This window comes from Phalacrocorax aristotelis, chromosome Z, assembly GCF_949628215.1.
Source record: "Phalacrocorax aristotelis chromosome Z, bGulAri2.1, whole genome shotgun sequence".
NCBI lineage: Eukaryota > Metazoa > Chordata > Aves > Suliformes > Phalacrocoracidae > Phalacrocorax > Phalacrocorax aristotelis.
In genome coordinates, this window is record NC_134311.1 from 51019531 (window position 1) to 51042835 (window position 23305).

A 23305-nucleotide genomic window follows, 5' to 3' on the forward strand; every position below is an offset into this window, starting at 1 on the left:
CTGCCTTTGAGTCATAGAATCACAATATCATTTACTTGGAAGGAACCCCTGGACGTAATTTTGTCAAACCACCTGCTCAAAGCAGGCTTGCCTTCAGCTACACATGAGGTTGCACAGGGCCTTATGCAGCTGAATTTTGAAAAACTCCAGAGATGGACACTTTATAATCACAAAATCTTTTCCAATTCCTGCATATCCTTACAAGTTTTTTTTCCTTTGCAGGCAGTTAAAATTTCCCCTGCTACAACTTGTGGCTACTGCCTATTGTCCTTCTGCTGTGCACCTCTCAGGAAAGTTTGGTTCCATGTTCTCTACAATCCCCCTTCAGCTACATGAAGAGTCACCCTTCTTATCTCCAGGCTAAACAAATGCTGCTGCCCTAGCCTCACCTCATCAAATGCTCCATTCTCCTAACCATCCTCGTGCCTCTGCTCAGCCTTGCTCCAGTATGTGCTGGAAAGCCCGAAACGGAACCTGGGACTGAGACACAGCCTTGCAAATGCCAAATAGAGCAGAGAATTTTCTGTCCTCGACCTGCTTGGCTGCCCCCTTCAGTCGTTCCAGACACAGGAGATCTGGGACCTGTATCAGCTGGAAGCAAATATCAGAGTTTGGCAAAAGAAAGCAATGTTTTGTTTTCAGCTGCTGAGAACTTTTTCATAGCTTGCGGATGCAATAAAATTTAGATACAAGGTTACTACCATTCACCTGAAGTCCACCAGATGGTGCCAGAGAGGGATGGCTCTAATGAACTGTATATTAACATGGGAGCTGTACGTTAACAGCTGCTGCCGCCCGTCCCCAGTAGTAGTTAGCCCACGTAATTTGCCGGAAGTAACGAAGAGAGGAGCTGGCAGAGGATCTGCTCCTCATATATATATTCATATATACAGGGTATATGAGGAGTCACATTTAAAACACAAACATCAGAGGAATTTAGCCTGCTTTGGTTTTTTTTATTTCTTTAGTTAGACAAATTATAGATAGAGACAAAAAAAAAGATGACATTAAAAAAAATATCTCAGTTTATGTACACCTTCCACTCCAAAATTCATGAAACTTATCTAAAAGCAGCAGCACTCAAGACAGAATACCCTTCTGCCTAAATCAGTGGAGAACTACAAGATACATATATGTTATTATATCTACTGGAGTGGCCACATCATCACATCATCCTATCTAAGAAAAAAGGGCCCTTGATTTCAGACTGTGAGTGCCTGGAAGGGTGAAAACTTCACACCATGGAAGAGGCATAAACAAGTCTTTGTCTGTTGGTGCGCTGCATTACTGAAGATCCTTAATAGAGATCGCGTGATTTGGATTACTTACAAGTTTAAGTACTGTTGCAGTTGCACTAATGCTAGATTGTTACGTTTTGTTTAGACTGTAAAAGCATTCATTGTTAGTCTTAACAATTTCTAATTCTAATTTCTAGTGCTTTTGGCTACCCATAATAAAGGTCGTATGTAACACAGTATATACTAAGCACATGTTTCAGGGCCAGCAAGGCTGGCTGCCAGTCTGTTGCTTTAACATATGACAGTTGTTCTAAACTCACGCTTCAGTGCAGTCATTCTTTTACCAGTCTTCAGTGTTCTTTACTGTAAATGATGGGGGTTTTTAACTGTAAATGACCGTTCCCTTCTCCATGATTGAGAGATCTCTGGTTTCCTGAAAAATTAGCACATAGTTCCTAAGATACGGTCCCCTCTTTTACATACATAATTTTGGTTAGCTTTTGTCAGAATAGCTAGCATAAGGATGGTATTCTTTATAGTCATTGATGTTCCTCTAATTAGTTTTATTCTAACAAGTCACAAATATGGTCAAAGTACTAAGAGTTATATATGGAGAATACTTGCACTAAATTGTTCTGTAGGAAACAATGCAGTATTTTCTTTAAGGCACAGCTTTTGAAGAGAAGAAATATAAAAGGAAAATATTTGTATTAGTATTTTAATAATTATTGCATCTGCTAAGTAAAACCTAGACAATATCCATACTGTTTTGAAAATAAACCGCAAAATAGTAATAATATTTCATATTCAACTGTTAGACACATTGGATAAATGTTTTTTGTATTGTAAAGTGTTAGAGGATATATTTTTCTAAAAGACTCACTGGCTTTCATTTTCTAAATAAAATTTCTACATGCCTCTTGCCTCGCAAAAAAAAAACTTATCTGTCACTCATGAGACACTCAGATTAGTGGGAATTTGAAATTGTCAGTTTGAAGAGTTTGTATGAGCAAAATAAGAATCCACAAAAGATTAGGATCCAGAAATTGTTAACTTGTTTTTCTATATACATTTATATTTACTAGGCTGGCTGAATTTATCGTGTTCTCCATGAAAAATTGTCAAATGACATTACTATCTTATCTCTCAAATCTGAAATTTGACTTCATTATCACTGTTGCTTTCCATAGGGGCTTTTGTCTCTTAAATTGTTAAAAAAAAATATATATATATATTATTTTTAAGGTAGATGGTAAAAGTACAAAATTCTGCATATAACCATAATTTAAGTTTTAACTATAAAATAGATTCAAAATTCACTGAGGTCAAAGTTACTTTTGCTGACATCAGCAATGCTGATTTCATTAATATGCTTTGTTCGAGCTTTATGATGAGTCACGATGGTCTCATCAACTAACCATTTAGAGAGCATGATTGTAATTTAGCAAGGTGATCACATTACCAATAATAAATGTACGACTATGAAGTGTCAGTGTATCAGTTAGTGATGTTATTGTACCTGATATATAATTGAATTTATTTCTTGTGCAACATAATAAAGAGTGCTAAAATAATTAAATTCTAGTGTAATGTGTGCCGCTGTCAATACCTAGAGTTTGGGGCTTTTTCTTACCACTGGCTTCACTGAACTCTTAACAGATCCAGAAGTTGTAAGTGTTTTTTAGGGAATAATCAAAAACTCTCTTCTGTTCAGTCAGCGTTGGAAGCAACAAACCAAATGTTTTTCATTATTTGAGGGATACAACAAGCCCAGCAGTGAAACTCCACACTGCTGGGGCGGGGGCGGGGACAGGGATGACCGAAACACAATCTTTTAAGGTCTCACAGACCTTTGCAGTTTGGTCTGCTATAGATAATTGCCTTATTGTAATGTGCACTAGTGTGATTGACTGACATTAGGATCTCTGTTTCAGGTGTGCATCATTTGTTATATTCACACAGAACAATTCCTCCAAGTGCTGTGTAGCTTGTAGGTTGTTCCACTGCAACTAAGTGACAACCTCTTGGCATAGGTGCATGATGTCTACCATTTATACGCATCTATTTCCAAATTACTTCCATCAAAGAAAATTGCCACTAAATCACAGTGGAACTCTGTGCACAACAGTGGAGAACTAGATCTTTAACACCTAGTGATCCTGTGTACACTTTTGGTTTGTCTCCTCTTGCATTTAAATTGTTTTGTGCCTTGCAGGATATGGTCTATGGATGTTTAAGTGTCAGCATCTTCCTTTCTGCGCTGACAGACCCTGTTGCTAAAAGCAGGTACTGTTACTGCTCCTCCAGTGTACCTCACATAATCACCTAGTATTTATTCTATTCAGTCATTTTGAACATTTACTTATTTTTCAGTGCTGTTCTGCACTCTGCTTTGCAGCTGAACAGATGATTGCATTTCCCACTATGATTCAGAGATGGAAGCCAGTATGTCAGAGGAACTTTCTGCTGGTGTTCACAGGCATCTGTTATGCCCTGCCAGTTCAATATACCTCCCTCCCTCTGCCTGCATGTTGTGAGTGTGATGCTCTGTGTACATTTTCTTAGAGAGCTGCCATGCTGGATAGATGCTGAAATTGCATAATGCAATATAGGGGCTGTCTCGGAGCTACAGGGGGAGAGAGATCTTCTGTCTAACCTTCAGCCTCTTCCTCTTTTCTCGGTTAGGCCTGAGACGCCTTTGCCACTCCTCTCCCAAAGTCAGTCAGTCAGCCAGGACATGCACGTATTAATAACATCTATATGTTTTCTTCTCAAGTTCAGGTGAGCTCATAAGAGACATTTTTTAAGAAGTAAAATGTTTAACACATGGAGAACTATCTGTGCTTTGTATTTCATATGCATGTATGCTTCCTTCTTTTTCTGCTGTCTTCAAAATATCCCCCGTGTATTTTTCCCCTTCGAGAAGAATTCAGTTCCTTAAAACCACAACTGTGCAGGTAAGACACAAAGAGACTGATTGGTTAGCATGTTTTTCAAACTTAGCCTTTCTCTTTTCCTATTGAAAGTACAGAAATAAAGGATGTTACCTATGCAAAATGGTGACTCAAGAAATTACAAAAAGTAAAAATTAGCCAAAAAACTAAATTAGTGGGTCTCAAACTTCTTTCTTTTCTGTTAACTTATAGGAATTGCATGGACACTTAGGCCACTGAAAGGTAGACAAGTTACTTTTCCTGTAAATATGACACCCTGAAGTAAAAATTCTTGTCGTCGTTGGGTTCTTTGTTTTCCAGCTTGCGAATATCAAGTGAGTCATCATTCACATACAGGTAGTAACTTTTGTCTTCATAGCATTGGAACTGCACTGAATCTCCTTGGTAATGCATGATGAAAAAGTGATTATCTTCACTCAGCTATGAAAATACACAAAGTAAAGAACATATATTTTTAAAGCCTTTCTATAGCATTTCATGTGACAAAAAATCATGTATGTTGCTGGCTTGTTATATTTTGAATGCTTTTCTCCAGTGATACATATTTACCAATTTTTAGATAAATCTTTGGCCTCACCTAATAATTTTGGGACTGATTCTGTGATAACTATGAGTTAAGTAATACCTGTGTCCCTCAAAGGACTGAGTATTTCCAGACCTATAGCTGCATCCCTTTGCTTCACAAAAAGACCAGCACAGTTTTCCTCTGCAGTATACCTGTTACTGGGATAATTTAGGATTTTCATCTGGTTACTTTGTTACCACAGACCTACCCTGTCATCTGCCACTAACAACAAAATGTCAATCTACAGTTTTTCTCGCCTCTTTGGGAGTAAAACTGGAATGTTACAGTACCAATTGCTCTTAAACAGATGTTCTATTAACCATGGTTTTTCTGTACATCTCTAGTCTCTAATATGCTTTTTTTAAGATCCATCTTTGGAGGAATAGCTATTGTCAAAACAGCCCCTCTGAGTGTTTTGGGTCTCTAGACACCTCAGGGTGAGCATGGGGAAACAGTTACCAGAAAAAAACACGCCATAGGCAGGAAAAGTGTGTTCTGAGAGGCAGCTTCTGAAACCACAAGCCCCGGACAGTAGAAGCCCTTCTAAATTTGCAAAACCTGATCAACTCAGGGTACCAAGGAGCTGCTGAACCTGCCGAAGGCCTCCAGCACACACTGGCACCGTGATGGGCCCTGTAACCCGCATCGCATCCGAGAAGGCAGTGGCTGCTATAGGTGGGCAAAGACTACAGGGCAGTATATGTAAGCACACCTGCTGAAACGAGGGACCCTGTCAGTGGCTTCACGCACAGCTGCCTGGAAACCCCTGGGGTGTGGGTATGAGCCCCTGCTCCTGAGCGTGTGCGTTGAATGACGGAGTAACTGAGAAGACTGTGTGAATAGTTAGTTACCTGCTGCTAACAGTAAAAGCTTAATTAATAAAAGGTGGAGATTGGTTTTCCCCCAACTCAACCTCTTGTCAGGGAGCAAGGAATTTATAATATCTTTTGGGGAGGACAAGTAGTAAATGAATGCTTCACAATCAAATTATTTCATTTTCCCTTTTGAGTGATCTGTTTGAACACTCTCATACTACCCACAAGACAGCTCTATAAATCTGACCGGTCTGGTGTATCATCACTGTGCACAATGCTTAAGGGGACCTCTAAAATGAAACCAAGTGCTTGGGGAAAAGCAGCAGGATATTAAAGGGTCCCAGCTATGCTGGATATTACAGCATTGAAAATAACCACTTTTCCATGGAAGGAGGAATGTGTCCTTTTAGCCCATATGACAACAAGGGATGGAAAGGAAATGTCCTGCAGTTATTGCAGAGTACACGAAAGAAACTTGAGGATACGCCTCCTGTATTAGCAAAGCTATGATGGCAAGCAGCTAAAACATTCTGTCCCGATCATTCAGATACTCAGAAGAGTATCTGCAGCTTCAAGTCAAAAACTCTGTTTTAAAAAATACTATTAAGAATGTTGAAGACAATTTGTCTTTAGGAAAGAAGTACCTTCTATGGACTCAAAAAGGTAATAAGGAAACACGAATGGAATTTGAGAATCTGGTAACTTCAGGGGAAAAAGAAAAAAAGGAAGAAGAAAGAACACCTGCAGAAGAAAGGAGAGGGATCAATGTCTACACTGCAGAAATTAACCCTAGAGTGAGGGAGACTCCAATGGGACCTGGTAAACGTGAAGCCAAAATTAGGTGCTTGCAAAAGCAGACTGAGATGCAAAAACTGAAAATGTCTGCTGCATCTGAATGAAATGATGGAAAATTAGGTGGGTAGCCATCACTAGAAGATGATTTGGGGAATGATATTTTGTGACTGAGAGAAGAAAGAGAAGCTGGGAGTAGAAGCTTATCCAAACACTCCTAGGCCTGGGAGTTGCAGCAGGTCATTGAAAAACAAGGTGTTTTGAAAGAAATCATGGTAATTTTTGTATTATGGTGTGTTAAGTAGGCTGAGGAGAAAACGTAGAGAATATACTGGAGTACTGCCAGATAAAGTTAACCCTGAGGACAGCTCTTACAGCAGCAGGCATGCCTGAGAGATCATGTGCAAGTTCCAAGAAAAAAATCCTGTTTTTCAGTTATAGATCTGACTGCTCCTTTGCCATTGCATTAAATGAAGGGCCAATTTGCAGGTTCATTTCACATTTAGAGACAAAAAATACACCTTTACTCATGTCGCTGTCCTAGTTTCTTCCTACTGGCTGGTATAATGCTGTGTTTTGGATTTAGCATGAGAGAAATGTGATAACACACTGATGTTTTAGTTGATGCTAAGCAGTGCTTATACTAAGTCAAGGACTTTTTCAGCTCCCCGTGCTCTGCCAGGTGTACAAGAAGCTGGGAGGGGACACAGCCGGGACAGCTGACCCCAGCTGGCCAAAGGGATACCCCATATTATATGACATCATGATCAGTATATAAGCTGTGGGGAGTTGGCTGGGGAGGGGCAGCAATCCCTGCTCAGTGATGGTCTGGCTGGTGAGTGGTGAACAGCTGCATCACTTGTTTCTCATGAGTTTTATTTCTCTCTTTTCATTACATGATCATCATAATTATTATTATTATAATTGAGAATATGGTATAAATTTTTCATATATTTTATAGATAATAGCATATATGATTATATTGTATATGGATATATGCATATAAAATATAACGCTAATACTTTTTAAACAATATATAATATAAATAGCAATATTAATATTATTAAGAACAACAATTTATTTCAAATTTTAAACTGCCTATCTCAACCCACGAGTTTTCTCACTTTTACCCTTCCAATTCTCTCCCCCATCCCACCACGGGGCGGAGGGAGCGAGCCGCTCTGGGTGCTTAGTTGCAGGCTGGGGTTAAACCAGAACGGTCCCCCAGGTGATTACAACGTACTTGCAATAGCATGTATATGCCGATGTTAGAAAAATGCTACAAATGTTGTCTCCACAGGTTAAAGAAAAACACATTGCCTTATGGAGTAAAATGTCAGTGGTGGGAGCTACAGGGAAAGATGTGAGAGAGTAGTATCAAAGTTTTAAAATAAATAGACTCAAAATTATTTGAAGTCAGTTTGAATAAGGCACAATGAGCAGAACCACAGGCTAAGTTCAACTGCTGCACTCTAAACCAGGAAGCAGCTAAAAGATAAGAAGGTATGGATGTGAAGGCCAGCCTAAACAGAACAAATCATCTTATATCGTCACAACATTACACAAAGGAGTATAGGGCACACTACAATCTACATTTTTGCCTCATATGAAACAAGGAAATGAGCACATGATCAAAAAGTGCATGAGTTGTACAGCAGTGATAAGCAAACTAGTAAAGCTGAGCTGCCACCTTAGTTGCATCAAAAAAAAGCTATGGACCTTGGAAAGTATTACAAATGAATTACATGGCACTCTGGATTTGTGACTAAAACAGAATTGACAACAAACCGCTGTTTTGGCTATTGCTGAGCCATGCTTGCACACCATCAAGGCCTTCTCTTTTTCCCACTCTGCCACAGCGAGTAGGCTGGGGGTGGGCAAGAGGCTGGGAGGCGACACAGCTGGGACAGCTGTTCTGGACTGGCCAAAGGGATACTCCATCCATGTAATGACATGGTCAGCCATAAAGATGGGCATAGAGGAAGAAAAGAGTGGAGTTCTTTTTGTTTCCGAAGTGGCTGTTGCTCAAAAACTGTCTGGGTATTGTTCTGCTTATGGGAGGAGGTAAGTACTTCTGTAGCACTTGGAGGTTTTTCTGATCACACAGTAAACTGTCTTTATCTTGGCTCACAAGTTTTCTTACTTTTGCTCTTGCTATTCTCTCCCCTGTCCCAGTCAGGGAGTAGGATTGAGTGAGTGGCTATGTGGGGGCTTCACGAAAAATGCTTCAGCAATATCACTTGCAGCATACACTCGGCCACATTTAACTCCTGTTCACATTGGAGCTCTATCTAGGACATCTGATAAAGCAGCACTTAATGGTAGCATGACTTTGTTCAGTCCACAATAGTCCACTGTTAACTTCTACCCTCTGTCAGACTTTCACACTGGCCATATGGGACTACTGAAGGGTCAGTGAACCTTGCTGATCACTCCTTGGCTCTCCAATAGATGAATCAACTTATGGAGAAAAAAAACCCCAAACCCTCAAGCTGCATGCTGGGTGCCAAAAAAGACTGTGGTGGGTTGATGCCAGCCAGCAGCCAAGCACAGTAAACATGGCATTGTCATTACTGATGAGGCCAAAAGTTCTGACCCAAGGTAATTCTCTGGACCTCACTTCCCAAATTTTGCCTGTCTGGAGCTTTATGTTCTTTATTTTGGCCTATTTAACAGAGGTAAAGAGTAAGTCCCATAATAAGATCTCTCGTGACTGCATAGGTAACCTCTGACTTAATCTGTCTCTGTCTTCTTTACCTTCATCTAACCACTCAGCAGAGAAGACTCTAGAATAAAAATTGTTACAGTTCTTAATGGAGCTTTGAGAATTGCAGCCCTTCAGATCTCAGTCCACCCAGGCTGGGGAATTCCAGTCAAAGTTTGGGAAAATGCTATCCAGTTATAATAAACTAATAAACCTGCATTTTCTGCCAAGGGACAACAACTTTAAGAGAACCAGCCAGATCTAGTGATAAAATTGTTGACTTCAGCAATCTTTTAAGCAAATGTCAAGAGTCAAGTTTGCAAAGTTTAGTCAACTAAACTTTACTAAACTAAACTAAACTTGCAAGTTTGAAGTCAAGTTGGCAAAAAGTCAAGAAGGAGTTTAGGAGAGGCATCAACTGAGAAAGGAAAGAGAAAGGGAAAACTGAGTGCTACTAGTACTTAGTAAGAACTGAGAGGATTAAGTATACATATGCAAAGGTCTGAGGGTAGTAATATATAATGACTACTAAAATATTATGGTTGAACCAGAACAGAAATAACACTGAAGGGAGATACTACAGATACATATTGAAGTAGATGTGTAATTCTTTGATAACCAATATATAACCACTAAACCCTGCACTTCTGGAATAGTAAAAAAGAAATAGTAAAAAATTATATATAATTAATGAAAATGGTAAAATGAGAACATTAAAACCTATACATACGTGTATCAACACAGCATGTGAACAACTCTCCTTGGTAATTTCCCCCTGTACTATTTGTTCCTGCTGTACTCCCTCCTCCTACAATCTATTTAGCTGCCTCTGTCCCAAGAATACAGGCCCAGCTCTGATACTATGTGGCTGCATAATTTTGGTCCAGACTTCTAAGGAACTGCTGATTTATGAGGCAGCCTGCAAGGGCATAAGAAGGACATGAAGCAGTAGCAATCTCCTTGAGAACACTGAGTCAATCAAACCATTAATATCAACAGTGAATACTAAATAAAACTAATTTAAACATTATAACCACATGCTGTTTTCTTCAGAAATGACTGGGATTAACACTTTCCTGTGCATGGGCTACATCAATTGGCAAGGTTTGTAAATATAATCTTACCTGTGCTAAAAGAGACTGCATCAACTAGTGGGAGAATTATATATAAGGGATAGGAAACATCCCATCATTGTTAACATGTGGGGAGAGAGTCGGGAAAGCCTTTTCGGTGGTGGAACTAAAGGGAAATACTGTTCTGTGTCTCTCAACTCTAACTGTTGTGTGGTTAACTGCATTTGCCTCTATGATATTATTAATTATGATAAACATGGTTAATTACGCTAAACATCGTCTGTTAGAGAGTTAAAGTATTTACAGTTATAAGTAAATGTAAGCCTGCTCCTGAGTGAACTTCCCAAAAGATTTTGACTGATGTGTTCACTATTTCTTAAAAACATCATTACTCTTGTAGATCTGCTAATATGCTTATCCATATTTTCTAGATCTTGTCTAAGAATTTGTACCAGGTGAAAGCTACTTTGTATCTCCCTGCATTTTATATATATTATAATAATACGGGAAACATCTCCGTCTTTCATTTTTGAATTGAAAGTCATATATTTTGCCTGTAGATTGAAGGATGTACTCATACATATAAGTCAAGTCAAAAGTATGGAAAAGTTCTTTTTTTCCTTTTTCTGAGGAAAATACTAAAAACCAGCTGAAGTAGAAAGGCAAGCTATTAGTCAATAAGCAACAGCAGGATGCATTTAGCTGCACTTTTTTTACACCTATGTTTGCATACACTCTCTCTCACACACACGTTTTTACTTGTTTCATCATTATTATATACCTGTTTGAAGTCAGGATCTTCGTGCTTGCATGTTTTCATATTGCATCTCTCCACTGAAGGAAAATCTGGCTCTGAACAGGATGCTTTTAAGACCTGTGTTTACAACCACCCAGATTGGTAATCTTGTCTTCATATTTTGCTCTTTCAATCCACAAAATGTAGTATTAGTTCTAAAGAAAACTCCTTTTTTTTATAAAGTCCATTAATAATTACATTCAAATTATCCAAGATTAATAAATTGATAAGTTTTCAAAACAATTCCATGAATATATTCTTTTGTTACCATTTGCAATGCAAAATGAATTGGGTTGAAAGCAAATACCAAAGACAGTCCTTCAAACTGTTTAATGCCCAGATTCTATTTTGCAATGCAGCCAAGACTGAACCATGTTGTAACAGAACACCAAAACTTTATCACAGAAAAGGAGCCTTGTCATCTTCTATATCAGAATTCCTGTTGAGATTAAGAAAAGTATTTGTATTCTGCTGAAAAAAAGAAAGGTCCATGATCTTTCCAAAGTTTTTACATATTCGAGAGACACTAAACATGTCTTAACTAATTTTCAGATAAGAACTGCTTTTAGTCATGTCAAGAAACATAATCTGGTACAACCTGGTACTGCACAGTAGGTGGCTGGGAAGTAAAATCCATTAGGGCTCAACACACAGTTCTTTCCCTGCTTTGGTGGAACAGCTTTCAAGCAATTAGCTTATGAAAAGGTAGTCTCTGAACCAGAAAAATCCTTTCAAAATGGTTGTTCTTTCAAGGCCCAAAAGGAAAATCCCAGTGGGATAACAGGCTATAAATAAAATTAATGGATCTTGCAACATATATTTCCTCATATAATTTCAGGAAATAGATATTATGGAAGGTCATCTGTGAACTAAAAACAAATTAAAAACATCAGAATTAATGTGAGGAAGCATTTGGTGATTTACACCACGATGCATGAGCAACATTAGATGAAGGGTCATTCTTTATCTCAACATGACTTGTGTAAACAGAGCTTCTTAGACCTTTGCCCTGTTTTAGCATGTAAATTCCAACATAACATTCTTCCTCAGAGAGATTTTAGTAAAGGTTATAACCTTTCAATAGGGAAAACTATCCTTGCCTGTTCTTCCTACCATAAACAAACCTTTACATGACTGGAGAAAATAAGAATGCTCTGACAATAGGTGATAAATGTTTAAAACAGGATACTATGTTCATCTGTATTTTCTTTTAATCACATTTCTTATGTTGTAATTTGGGTTGATTAGGATAATATCATTCCCCTCTTAAACTCCTCTCTTTCCAAGGCACCATTCCTGCTTCTTCCTTCCCTTTTATTTCCTGGACATTTTCTGGTTAATAAGCCCCATCTCCCTCCACAGAGGCTGGAAACCAACATCCCCAACTGTCTTCTAGTGACAGTGGTCAACTACCTAACTACTAACTAATTTAAATATTTCCCCAGACACAATAGAGGGAGGTGGTCAGAAGCTGTGAAATGTGGAAGGTTATAAGTAAAGAAAAATTAATTTGGAAAGGTCTGTGGGGAAAATTAGTAAGAAAGAGCACCCGCAAGTTGCAAAGGAAATAAACTTCTTACCTTCAGAGAAAGCTGCTTCTTACCCTTGCACAATAGGACAAATTCATTAAGCTTTGATCTTTGTGTGAGGATCACCAAATTTTTAGAATCTGTTTTACATAGATGAGAATATTTTATTAAAGTATGTATCACTTCATAAAATGAAGCACAGCTGAAAATATTTTGTAAAGAGACAACATGCAGGTACACTTTACATCAATAGGCATAGGAATATAATCACTCTTGATACCATTCTCTTCTGTAAAGAATTTAAAATCTATGGATTTATGATGCTTTAAATTTGCCATATATATACTTTATTTCTCTATATTTATAGTTAATTTTTTAAATTATTAATATTAATGTATTAACATTTTGTTAATATATGTAATATAAACTACAAAGGCATATATGTTAGTACGTAGTGCATACATGTAATATACATGGTTATGTAATATACCTGACTATGTATACATCTCCATGGAAAATGCAGGATTTTTTCCCTTTAATTTTCTGCATGCTTTCTAGGTCAAAATCTTCCCACTATCATAATAGTGGGTGCATTGGATTGACTCCCTTTTGAGATAATATTGGTTTTGTAGCAGCAGGAAATAACAATATATCAATAATACAGGCTACTCCTCAGCCTGATAAGCTGACAATATTTGATACCTTTTGGTACTTCAAGGCCTCAGCAAAAAAGTAAATTAAGGTACCCTTTGTCAACTCATAACGCATACAACAGCATTACCTAGCAAAGCCCGAGACATTAATAACTATCCGGTGTTGCTAAAACTATCTGACTGCCTTGCAGATTTACTTCAAATAATACCACTTGTGCTTTTAAAAGTATCTCAGGTATACGGTTTAAGACATAAAGTATAAAAGAATGTAGTGATTGATCTATATGTGCATCACTGCAGCAACTGAATACAAATTTTACAGAGTTTAGGTAACTATGCATTAACAATTGCAGTTAAGGAGATTTTTTTTTCATATTACTAAAGGTATTTTTTATACTTTGAAGGCTATTCAGAATCAGCAGAACATATTCATCCCACCTGATTGATTTTAGCTGCTCTAATCCTGGCCCTGATTTCAGTTGCTGTACCTTACCCTAAATGTAACACTTTTGTGGAAGTCTTCTGAAGGATTTATGAGCCAGCTACTGCATGAAAATGGCATAAAAATCCTTGTTAAAAGCTCAGACATACTCCAGCCTAGTGTATTTTATTCAGTTTACACATGTATGCAGATAAATGTAGTAGAATGTAGAAGGTCTAAAATTCTGCCATTTTCATCACTTTTTGTGACATCAGTTTAGATTGCCTCAGCTGCAACTCAGTTCTCCAACTGAGTGTGGTAACAAAAGAGGGATACTGGGGTCCAGCCAGTTGACCAGGGACTTATGTCCATGTGAGTCACATCCTATCTATCCTTGACTTTCTCCATCTGTAGAGTTGACTGTGACTTGCTTATACATTGTTTAGTCTGAGTAAATCCAAAGGAGTCTAACTTTCCCTATTACCTCTGAAAAAGGTAACAAGTGGTTTATTGGGCAGACAGTGAATGGCAAGGAAAGTAAGGAACCTTTCCATCATTTCATACATGATACTTCCACTCTATGATGGCCTTTGGATGGATTACCTAGCCTCTCTGGCTACTAAAACATTACCAGAGTCTAAGGGGCAACTTTACAAATTCATGTAAAGGAAATGCTTTGACATTAACTAAATGCAAGAAACCACTTGTCACTTGGGGTGTCCCTGAATTGCAAAACACTGGGATTTGGGAGGGCATCAGCATTTTATACTGTTACCTAGAAATCCTCATTTGGCCTTTGTGCAAGGTGCAGTCCTGGACCAGATGAATATTTGTTCTCATCTATTACAGCAGCCCTTTATGGTTGAAATTGGAATACATTTCTCTTTCACTGGAATACCTAAAACTAATATGTCTTTGATTTTTCCCAATCATTTCTTATGCCTAAAATATAAAAGTCCCAAAAGTGTGTCTCCTCTTTCTTTATATCCATTTCCTTTTGGTTTTCTTCTCCTGTTATAACAGATCCTTGGTCTTTGCTAGCTAAGACTCATATGCCAGCAGTAGAGCGCATACACTTTTCTTTAAAAAATACTGGATTTTCTAGCTTATATACATTCTATTTCCTCATATACATTTGTCTTAAGTCCAAGCCATTACTCCTAACTTGCTACGGCAAATTTTGTGCCTTTTAAAAGATTTCTTCTTATGGAACACAGAAAGACTTTCATTTTCAGAGTTGTATAGCAACCTGACCTAAATGAAAATCTGGTGTAATATGTTACTTCTAACATCAAGTCTATGTTAATTTCTTTTCCTACTCTCAAACATCTCTTCAAAACCAGACCCTAATGAGAAAATGATACCTTTTTTCCCCACAGGAGCCTTACCAGTAACTGCTGGTTCGTTCCTTGTGAATACACTTAACCATGCAATATCTAAAATAGAAAATATTTTATAAATACATGGAATTAGATAGTTACATTCTTCAAACTTAAAACATCGCAAACATTTTATGGAATGTTTTAAAATATAATCTGAGAAAGAGTGTGTAATAGGAATAGGCATCAGACTTAATTTCCTGGAGGTCTCTGAATTGATATAACCCTGGAAGACTGTACAGTTAGACTGGTGAACAGGTACTTTGAAGTCTGAACTTTGAGTCTAATAAATTCATTGATTGATTTATTATCTTTTGCAAAAGAGAATGAACCTGAGAAAACAGAGGTCAGTAATGAGATGTAAGGTCTAAAGTGCTATCAAAGAGAATCTGAAATTCCTTGGCAGCAGATGTAATACAAAATGTACAAGATTGGAAAGTAACAGGTAGCAATAGTAGGTGGTTGCTGGCTTTTCTAACATCAGCCTGAATCACGTAGCCAGCTGTCTGGGGAAGACATCACTCACTTCAGATCAGTCACAAACATCCAGGTTACATCTGGTTCCTAATAGGATGTTGTCTTAACTGTATCATCATGAATATATGTTTGTGGTGCTTGTGTTTATATATACAAGAATATCACAAAGCATTTCCTTTTTTTTAATTTTTCTTCTAGGAATAGCAGTATCTTCTACATCAGGGTTGTCACACTATGAATCTATTCACAGACTGCTTCTATTTTATACCTACTGGGTTTTGGTTCTGTTCATAAATTAGCAATACTAATTGCATGAGTTCAAAATTCTATGCAGTTATCAAGCAAAAGATAGTTCAAAAGATATAAAGCACATTGAAATACCTTATCAGTGCAGCTGTCATTATTCACAATTTAGTAGAACAAAAATAACAATAATTTAATTTATAAATATATAAAACAAGCCTTTCTATATCTTTATCTAAAGCATATATAATGGACTTCTCATTCATGTAAAAGCTAGGGGTTTGTAAGAAATAAAATTTCAGTAAGTTGACAGATATCTTACAGATTTCAATTTTTGCCTGTATTTTCATTAGAAATATGGTTTATTGTTTTTTCTTCCTACTTTCACAACTCTGGAAAATTTATAATTCTAGAATAATTGCATTTGTTGTTATTTGCCCCTTCTCAACTGAAAGAATACCCTCTGACAACTACTTCTGTGGTGTTAGTTGTGATACCATTTTTGATGTCAATTACAGAGGCCCCATTTGAGATAAGAGTTCCATGATAAACAAAATAATCCCACAAATTCCAGTCTTCTCTATTTTTCTCCATTTTGCCCTTGTCTCTGAGGATTGTCTTTGCTTTCACTCTCTTAATAGCTAAGCATCTAGACTTCCCATTAGCTCAAATGGTAATAATCTTCTTATAATTTAAGTATATTACATACCTACTGTAAACTGGAATAGAAGTTTTCTTATGTCACTATCAATATTCATAAAGATGCAACATAATATTACATCTACATTAAACATGGAATCATAGAAACATTTATGATGGAAAGACCCTTAAGATCACGAACTCCAATGATTAACCTAGCATTGCCAAGTCCACCACTAAACCATGTCCCTAAGCACCACTGGAAACATCTTTTAAATACCTCCAGGGATGGTGACTCAGCCACTTCCCTGGTCAGCCTGTTCCAATGCTTGACAACTCTTTCAGTGAAGAATTTTTTCCTAATATCCAAGCTAAACCTCCCCTAGGGCAACTTGTGGCAACAAGTTGCAACAAGGGGCAACAGATACGGTTGTTGAGTTTGGGTATAAAAAGCACACTACCTTCATGGGATTGTGAATCCTTGGTTGATATTTCATGATGACCATCTTCATCTATGTCAAAATGCACTGTTTTTGAATCTTCAGTCAGTATATAGCATTTCAGTGTTTCTCGCAGACTAAACACTAATAAAAAAATGAGTTGTAATTAATTTTATTAGCAACAGAAAAATTCTAAAATTCCATAATAAAAAGATAAGTGTATTTTTATAGCAGTCTTTTCTTGATAATCTATGTATATTTGAACTATGAACAGTATTGCCAACATATAATAGAAATTATACAGTGGACTGAAGCAGCTCGTTTTGGGGCTTGATGGTTGTGTGAAGCAGGAAGGCAAAGATTTCTTTGCTTGGAAGGTTATCTCGGTGAGAAGAAGAGACATATGCTGAACCTTTTGGAGAGTTAATGTGCAAAAACTTGAGCATGAAAAAATGGCTTCCAACCCAAGAGCCTGAGGGGTAGTGTAAGTAGGGGGATTGTGGACAACCTGCAGATAGCTGTGATGAAGGAGACTAATGGAGATGGGAGGAATTTGAACATGAGAGAGGGGGGCAAATTAGGAGTTGGCTGGTGTATGAGTAGTCTTACAGTGGGGGAGAGAGCCCTGTGGGGAGCCAGAGCAACATTGTGCACAGGATCCTGCACACAGAGAGAGATGTGAAAAACGTGGAGTTAAGTTATAAGTTTTCATTCCAAAGAAGAGAAGTGGTGAAGTAGGAAAGTATCTCTGCAGCATACTGCCTATCTAGACCAGTTTCCTTTATTTCACAGATAAGTACTCTCCTGTTTCCCAATTCTGCACTTTGAGAATTGGATCTGTGTACAGACAAGAGTTTTAGGTTAGAGTGCATATGGCTACCTAAAGTAGCAGCATTTATTTTGGGGACCTGACATCTCTTACTGAAAAAAAACAGGTCTTCAGAGCTAAAATCTGTCAGGAGGGAAATTGTTCCCTATCACTACTGAACACGACTGTGCTGTTCTGAATGTCTGAAAGGTGTAGGTCTACTCACTTGGGTGTGAGACACCTACAGTATAACATTATACAGCACAGTTTTGATTATGTTAGGCTGAACATTGTTTTACTGGAAAAGGTTTGCTAATTTCAAATCTGGTTAACACATTTCTAAGACCATACACACTTCCAGAGTATGCTGTAAGAGATTTTCTTTGCCAGAACAATTACGCAACTGAAGTAACAGGATACTCAAAATGCACCAGCAGTGACATAATGTTCTGGGAACGCATGACTTCACCAAAAAAGTCGTTACCCCTTTTCTATTGAAGTACCTCCTCTGAAATATCTGTGTTTAAGCAGACATTTTGAAAAAAAAACAACCTGCTCCTCAGTTGTTTCTGAGAAGCTTTCTTTCCACCCTGTTTAGGCTGAGAGGAACCCTGCATGTAGAGTCAACAAAAGAGGCAGGCCTGCACACCCTGACAGCCCGAGTCACAGAATTGGCAGGTCTGACATGTCCTGTGTTGGACCTTTGGCACCTGCATAGTTGATCTGCTCATGGGCAAAGGCCTTTTCTTCAAAGGAGTGGCAACTAAGGCCATCAAGCTTCCAGAAAAAAGATGGGTTGTTTTAAAATGCAACAGGACAATGACTATGATAATCAATACAGCAAGCCTTTAAAAAAAACGTTATATTGTGATAGTTATAGTGTAAGAACTCTACTCTTACCTAGAATTACAAGAATTAGTACAGTGCCTGAAATAAAACAGATGGCAGACCTGCTATGTCGTTTACTCTTTTCCAGGGATGAATAGATGTACTTCAGGAATTACTGGTCTGAATTTGGTGGTGTGAAAAATCTAATGTCACTTTTTTGAGGAGTATTTATGTACTGGTTTCTTTAAAGGCAGCTTTCATTATTTTATTCCTCCAGGTATTTTTATTTTTGACCTTATTATAGATAAGCTGTTCCAGATGCTTAATTTGATTGGATTCTGCCTTGGATTGGAATCATCTTTCCAAGACTACAAACATACCTGCCACTCAGGAAAGAGTTACCTGACTTTCCAGAAGCGTTTTTCACAGTTCCCAGCAAAGGCCGCCTCCTGCGGAGGAACACTTCATATGGCTTTTTGCGGCCTGAGCGGAGCAGCATTGCAGAAGCACTCAAGAAATCCTGATAACCTGGGTTGCCTCTCTTTTCCAAACCTGAAGCAGGAGTTAGAGTCTGTCACAATACTTCAATTTTTGGTTGAGAAATGAGTTTGCAGAGAGTATAATTTTGATAAATGACAGTTAAAGGGAGCAGGATAAACTTAAATATTTGACTGCTTGCATAGCACAAGCCTGTGTCTTGCAAGGCAAAAATTGTGTGTTTCCAGTGACAGTAAATTAGTTATCTATCTACACTTCCACTAAGATGCAGGTTATCATGGATACAGTTGTGTGGAAGGAATATATTTTAAAAGACTTCCCTTAGATAAAATATAAGTAGTCTATGTGACTTCACTTTAATTTATTTATGCTTCCCAATCATAGGAAGCTAGCTACACTTTGCTAGCTGGACAGAAAAATTATATTCTTTTTGTCCTTCAGAATACAATCTAAGATAATTTTCAAAGTATTCATAACCGATTGACAATGATGTTAACTTCAACACAGCATAATCTGACTTTCAGAAAAGACATGCAGCCACATTGCAATCTTAAACCAAGGTTCAGGAAATGTTACCTCAGGAATGAGGACTGGAGTTTGGAAATTTGAGGAGTATATTAGAATTATTAATGAGTATCACAAGTAACTAGAAAAAACAATCAATCTCCTACCATTAGCTACCATTCATACTTCGAAATGATTAATATTTCCTTTACAGTTCAATAATGTTACTTCAATGTGCCCTGCATTTTTCAAATTATGTTGCATTTGTGACTATTTTTTTTTTTTTTAAATAATGCTCTCAGTTTTTGAAGGTTAGATGAATAAAAGGGTTTAAGCATTACCTCAGCTGGATATCCTAAGGAGGGGTTGGTGTCTAAGCATGGGAACCACATTGACTGAGGAACCACACAGGCAGCTGATAAGATATCCTGAGGACACAGCTTAAATCACTGTTGTTCAGAAAAGCTAAGGACCTTACTTTGGTTTGAAGAAAGGGAAACTGGAATTCTCAAGTCTACACGCTCTTCTGAAGTCAATTATTCACGGCAACTGTTTATGACAAGTGCAGACCAAAGAAAACAACAAGCTTCAATTTTGTCTGGTACCTTGGCAAATGAACCAATTGAAGATGGGCATAATTTTGGGCCCATGCAGCTTTGCACAGAATAACTAAATATCAGTAAGGCCAGAGGGATCATGGCCCTGATACTAGTGTAATGATACGTGAATTCACCTGGGGGAGGTGAGTTCCATCTTCTGGTTTGGTTCAGTTCACTAATGCAGAATTTCACATTAAATATTTACATGCAATTGTAGAAATGAAAGGCTTCTGTCCCTGGCAATTATCTTGTTACTAGACTATGAAGGCTAACTAAGGCTCTTTTTCACTTTCTTTCACTCTTTAATTATAACTAAACATTCAGTTAGGGCACTGGAAAGTGAAACATTTATTAGAAAGAATCAACTTGTTCTTCCTAGTGAAGATGTCTAATTTTTCAAACGTCTGATAACTTGTAGTCAGAGGTAGAAAGTAAAGGCTGGGTCGTCTTCCTCTTGCTGAAACTGCTTTATTGCTGAGCATGCTAAACAAAAGAGAAGACCCTTTGTGGTTTTCCACTAAGTCCTAACCGGGACCTGACCTCTGCAAACATCCAACTGAATCAGGCTCTGCAGAGTATGCGGGCAGTGATACAAGCCTGTGGATACTGAAAGATGTTAGTGTGCTAGGTGTTTCTCATTAAAAAGCATGAAGACTTCATTAGACCTAGGATGCTCAAAACCAGACATTTAATCCCTTACAGAACATTTCTACTGAAAACATAAGTGCAATTCTAGTTTGGCTGCACTTGATTGGAAGTTCTGAAGATTCCAATTCCTGATTTTAACACCCAGTGAAGCATTCAGGGAATTATCTTCTGCTGGATTTGCTCTTCATATACTGCAGTTACTAATGCCAATTTATGTTGAGTTAGTTCTAAACACTTAATGAATTTTTTGTTTGAGAACCAATGTGATACCATGAAATCCATCTATATTCAGAGTCTTGCATCTGCAGTATTTACACCCACCCCTGTAAGAAAAGAAGGGGGATGATTACAAGTCCCTGAAGAGTTCCTGAAGAGAGCAGGCCAGTTCAAAGACATTTTCAGAAGCTTATTTAGAAGTCGATAAATTCTTAGAAAACTTTATATAGAGAAAAATAGACAGGTAATCTTGAAGTTCTGAGGGACTGTTCTTAAGTTTAATTATTTTGGCTTGTTTGAACAAGTAGAAAATGGAAAAGTCAGTGGTAGAACTTCACTTCTGGTAGCTCTCCAGAACAAATAAAGCTCTCTACAATAAGTAACAAAAGCTTCCGCAGCCTGAATTTCCTCACATGTTCCTTAAGACTGAGTGACATAAAAATACTCCCATTTCAATAAGCCTTTCCTCTCATGCCATGTTCTTACATAGATGTCATGTACTTCCACTTTTTTCATTCTTACTCATAGTTTTTAATGTTGTGTGTCTCTCCCTACATCTACTTCTTTGTTTTAAGGTCTTTCATGCCCATTTCTTCAGCTTGTTTCTCTCTTCTGTAAGGTACATGCTGCTTGAAGAGGGCTAGCTCTGTTCTTGGCTGCAGACCTAGTCAACCACTGTTTGTTTTGGAAACCTGGGTCTGGTTTGCAACCAAGCTAAGTACAAGGGAAGCAGAAAACTTGATCTATAGCACTTTAAACTGCTGAAATCAGATATATTTGAGCAAGTTTGTTGCCTAAAAGCACAGGGAGTCTGAGAATTTTTCCTGCGACATAGACCATATCAATTAATTTACAGAAAGCTGCAAAGAAAATTTTTAATATAGCCTCTCTTGTCCCCTCAGTGATCTCATTTGTTCTTAGCCCTCATTCTCTCTTCCACTTAACACCCAGACACATCAGATCATAAAACTGAATCAAATTCAGTATATGAAAACAGAATTTAAAATTTTGGAGTTCATTCACAGCATGGTACAATTCAATTATTATCTCATACTATACTGGTACATTCATAACAAGGTATCTCTAAGACCGTTAAAGGATCAGAACTGTTTTTGTTGAGTGTATTGGGTTGCAGCTGGCAGTCCTACTTGAAAAGAACATAACGAACGCCTCCAAGTTTGTTACAATGTAACAGTGGATTAAAAAGAACTTTTGGCATCCTATAGCAAATAATGAGGAACCTGTCCCTTTCAAATCAGACAGACTTTATGAAATCTATACCCTAAACTAGATATAGGAATATATAAAAATAGACTTAAACTAGACTAAAGAAAAGATTTCAGAATAAAACTTTAAAGACAACTAAAAAAAACCCACTATTTGTTAGAATCTAAACAAGCAGACTGATAAAATAATCTTAAATTGAAGCCTATTTAAAACCCTGCTGTAATCTTCCACTCTTGCTTACCTTGTTTTGCCTGCTATTGTCTCTGCTGGGATACTTCTACTCAGCAGAATGCTAGAAGCAGCTCTGTTACAGCCAATTTATTGCCTGAACACATGGCAGGAAGCCAAACCTCTGAATAAAAGAAAAGCCTGACGTGGACCTGATCTTTCAGATCTCTACATTCACTAATATACCTCAATATTCTCACGGATCTAACTGCTGCTGGAATTCCAGGGGTGTTGGAAATAGTGAGAACAGACTTTTAAATGCCTGTTTCTCTAAGATGCCACGGAAGCTGTCTTCCCTGGGACTGCACACAATTTTTCAGCCAGTAGTTCTGTGCTGCCTGAATGTAGTCATAAGCACTATTCTGATATTTTATGTCACTGATACTATTCTTGCTATCTGTCATTCCCTCCAAGGCTGATTCAAGGGCAGACACTGGGTTTATGGTAATATTGACATATTAAAAGTAGGAGTGTAGCCTCTGTCGCAGGGAGCTTGAAACTAGTTAACTGCTTAAACATTTACCCAGCTATTAAGTGGGCTTTCCAGGCATTGCACAAACAGCAATAGTTGGACTGCTTATGACATGAGTGAACTTGCTTAAAGCGGATGTGCTGTATTTGGTGGCCCATAAAGCCCAGATAATGATTTGTATCATACAAGAAGTAGTTCTTTCATTATCACATTTGGCATGTTCAGTTGGCTTTATCTATCTACCTACATTCCTAAACCTTCACTCACCTATTCGTCCTCTTTATACATACACACTGAATTTAATAAGCAAGTCTTGCATTTTTAAAGGAGTGAATCACACTTTTATATACCTCACTGAAATAATTAAACACCTCTAAAACCAAGGATGACTTCCTTTTTTTTCTGCCAGAGTTTTCTTAAAATCAAGGAGCTACTGCTTTTATCTAGAGTTTGTATACTGTGTCAAGAAAGCTCTGTATTTTATGTGTGTTTGGTTTAGGATAAGTCTTTTTTTAGTTCATTAAGCCCTTTCTGGACACTGGTAGCATATCAGGTCAGC

At 37.7% G+C, this 23305-nt stretch overlaps 1 protein-coding gene across 2 annotated transcripts; it reads right to left on the reverse strand.

Moving 5' to 3' along the window:
* Nucleotides 1–934: 934 nt before the first annotated feature.
* On the reverse strand, nt 935–22590 carry LOC142050436 (uncharacterized). Of its 2 annotated transcripts, none has more exons than XM_075079088.1 (7): nt 22288–22590; nt 18757–18906; nt 16740–16862; nt 14929–14976; nt 12518–12606; nt 10923–11015; nt 935–1671 (listed from the first exon to the last, which is right to left on the reverse strand). In XM_075079088.1, exons 2-7 carry the CDS (start codon nt 18851–18853, stop codon nt 1621–1623), a joined length of 501 nt encoding a protein of 166 aa, XP_074935189.1. In that variant the 5' UTR covers nt 18854–18906; nt 22288–22590; the 3' UTR covers nt 935–1620. The 2 variants fall into 2 exon arrangements, with proteins under 2 accessions (XP_074935189.1, XP_074935188.1); XM_075079087.1 differs by lacking the exon at nt 935–1671 and adding an exon at nt 3978–4612 and having other exon boundaries at nt 22288–22425.
* Between the last annotated feature and the right edge of the window lie 715 nt (nt 22591–23305).

Coding starts and splice junctions, on each gene's coding strand:
- LOC142050436 (XM_075079087.1), bottom strand. CDS start 18,853: ATGCTGCTCCGCTCAGGCCGCAAAAAGCCATATGAAGTGTTCCTCCGC. Junction 12,607..14,928: donor GAACGAACCAGCAGTTACTG/GTAAGGCTCCTG, acceptor TATGTAAAACAG/ATTCTAAAAATTTGGTGATC. Junction 4,613..10,922: donor AAGATCCTGACTTCAAACAG/GTATATAATAAT, acceptor GTATTTTCATAG/CTGAGTGAAGATAATCACTT.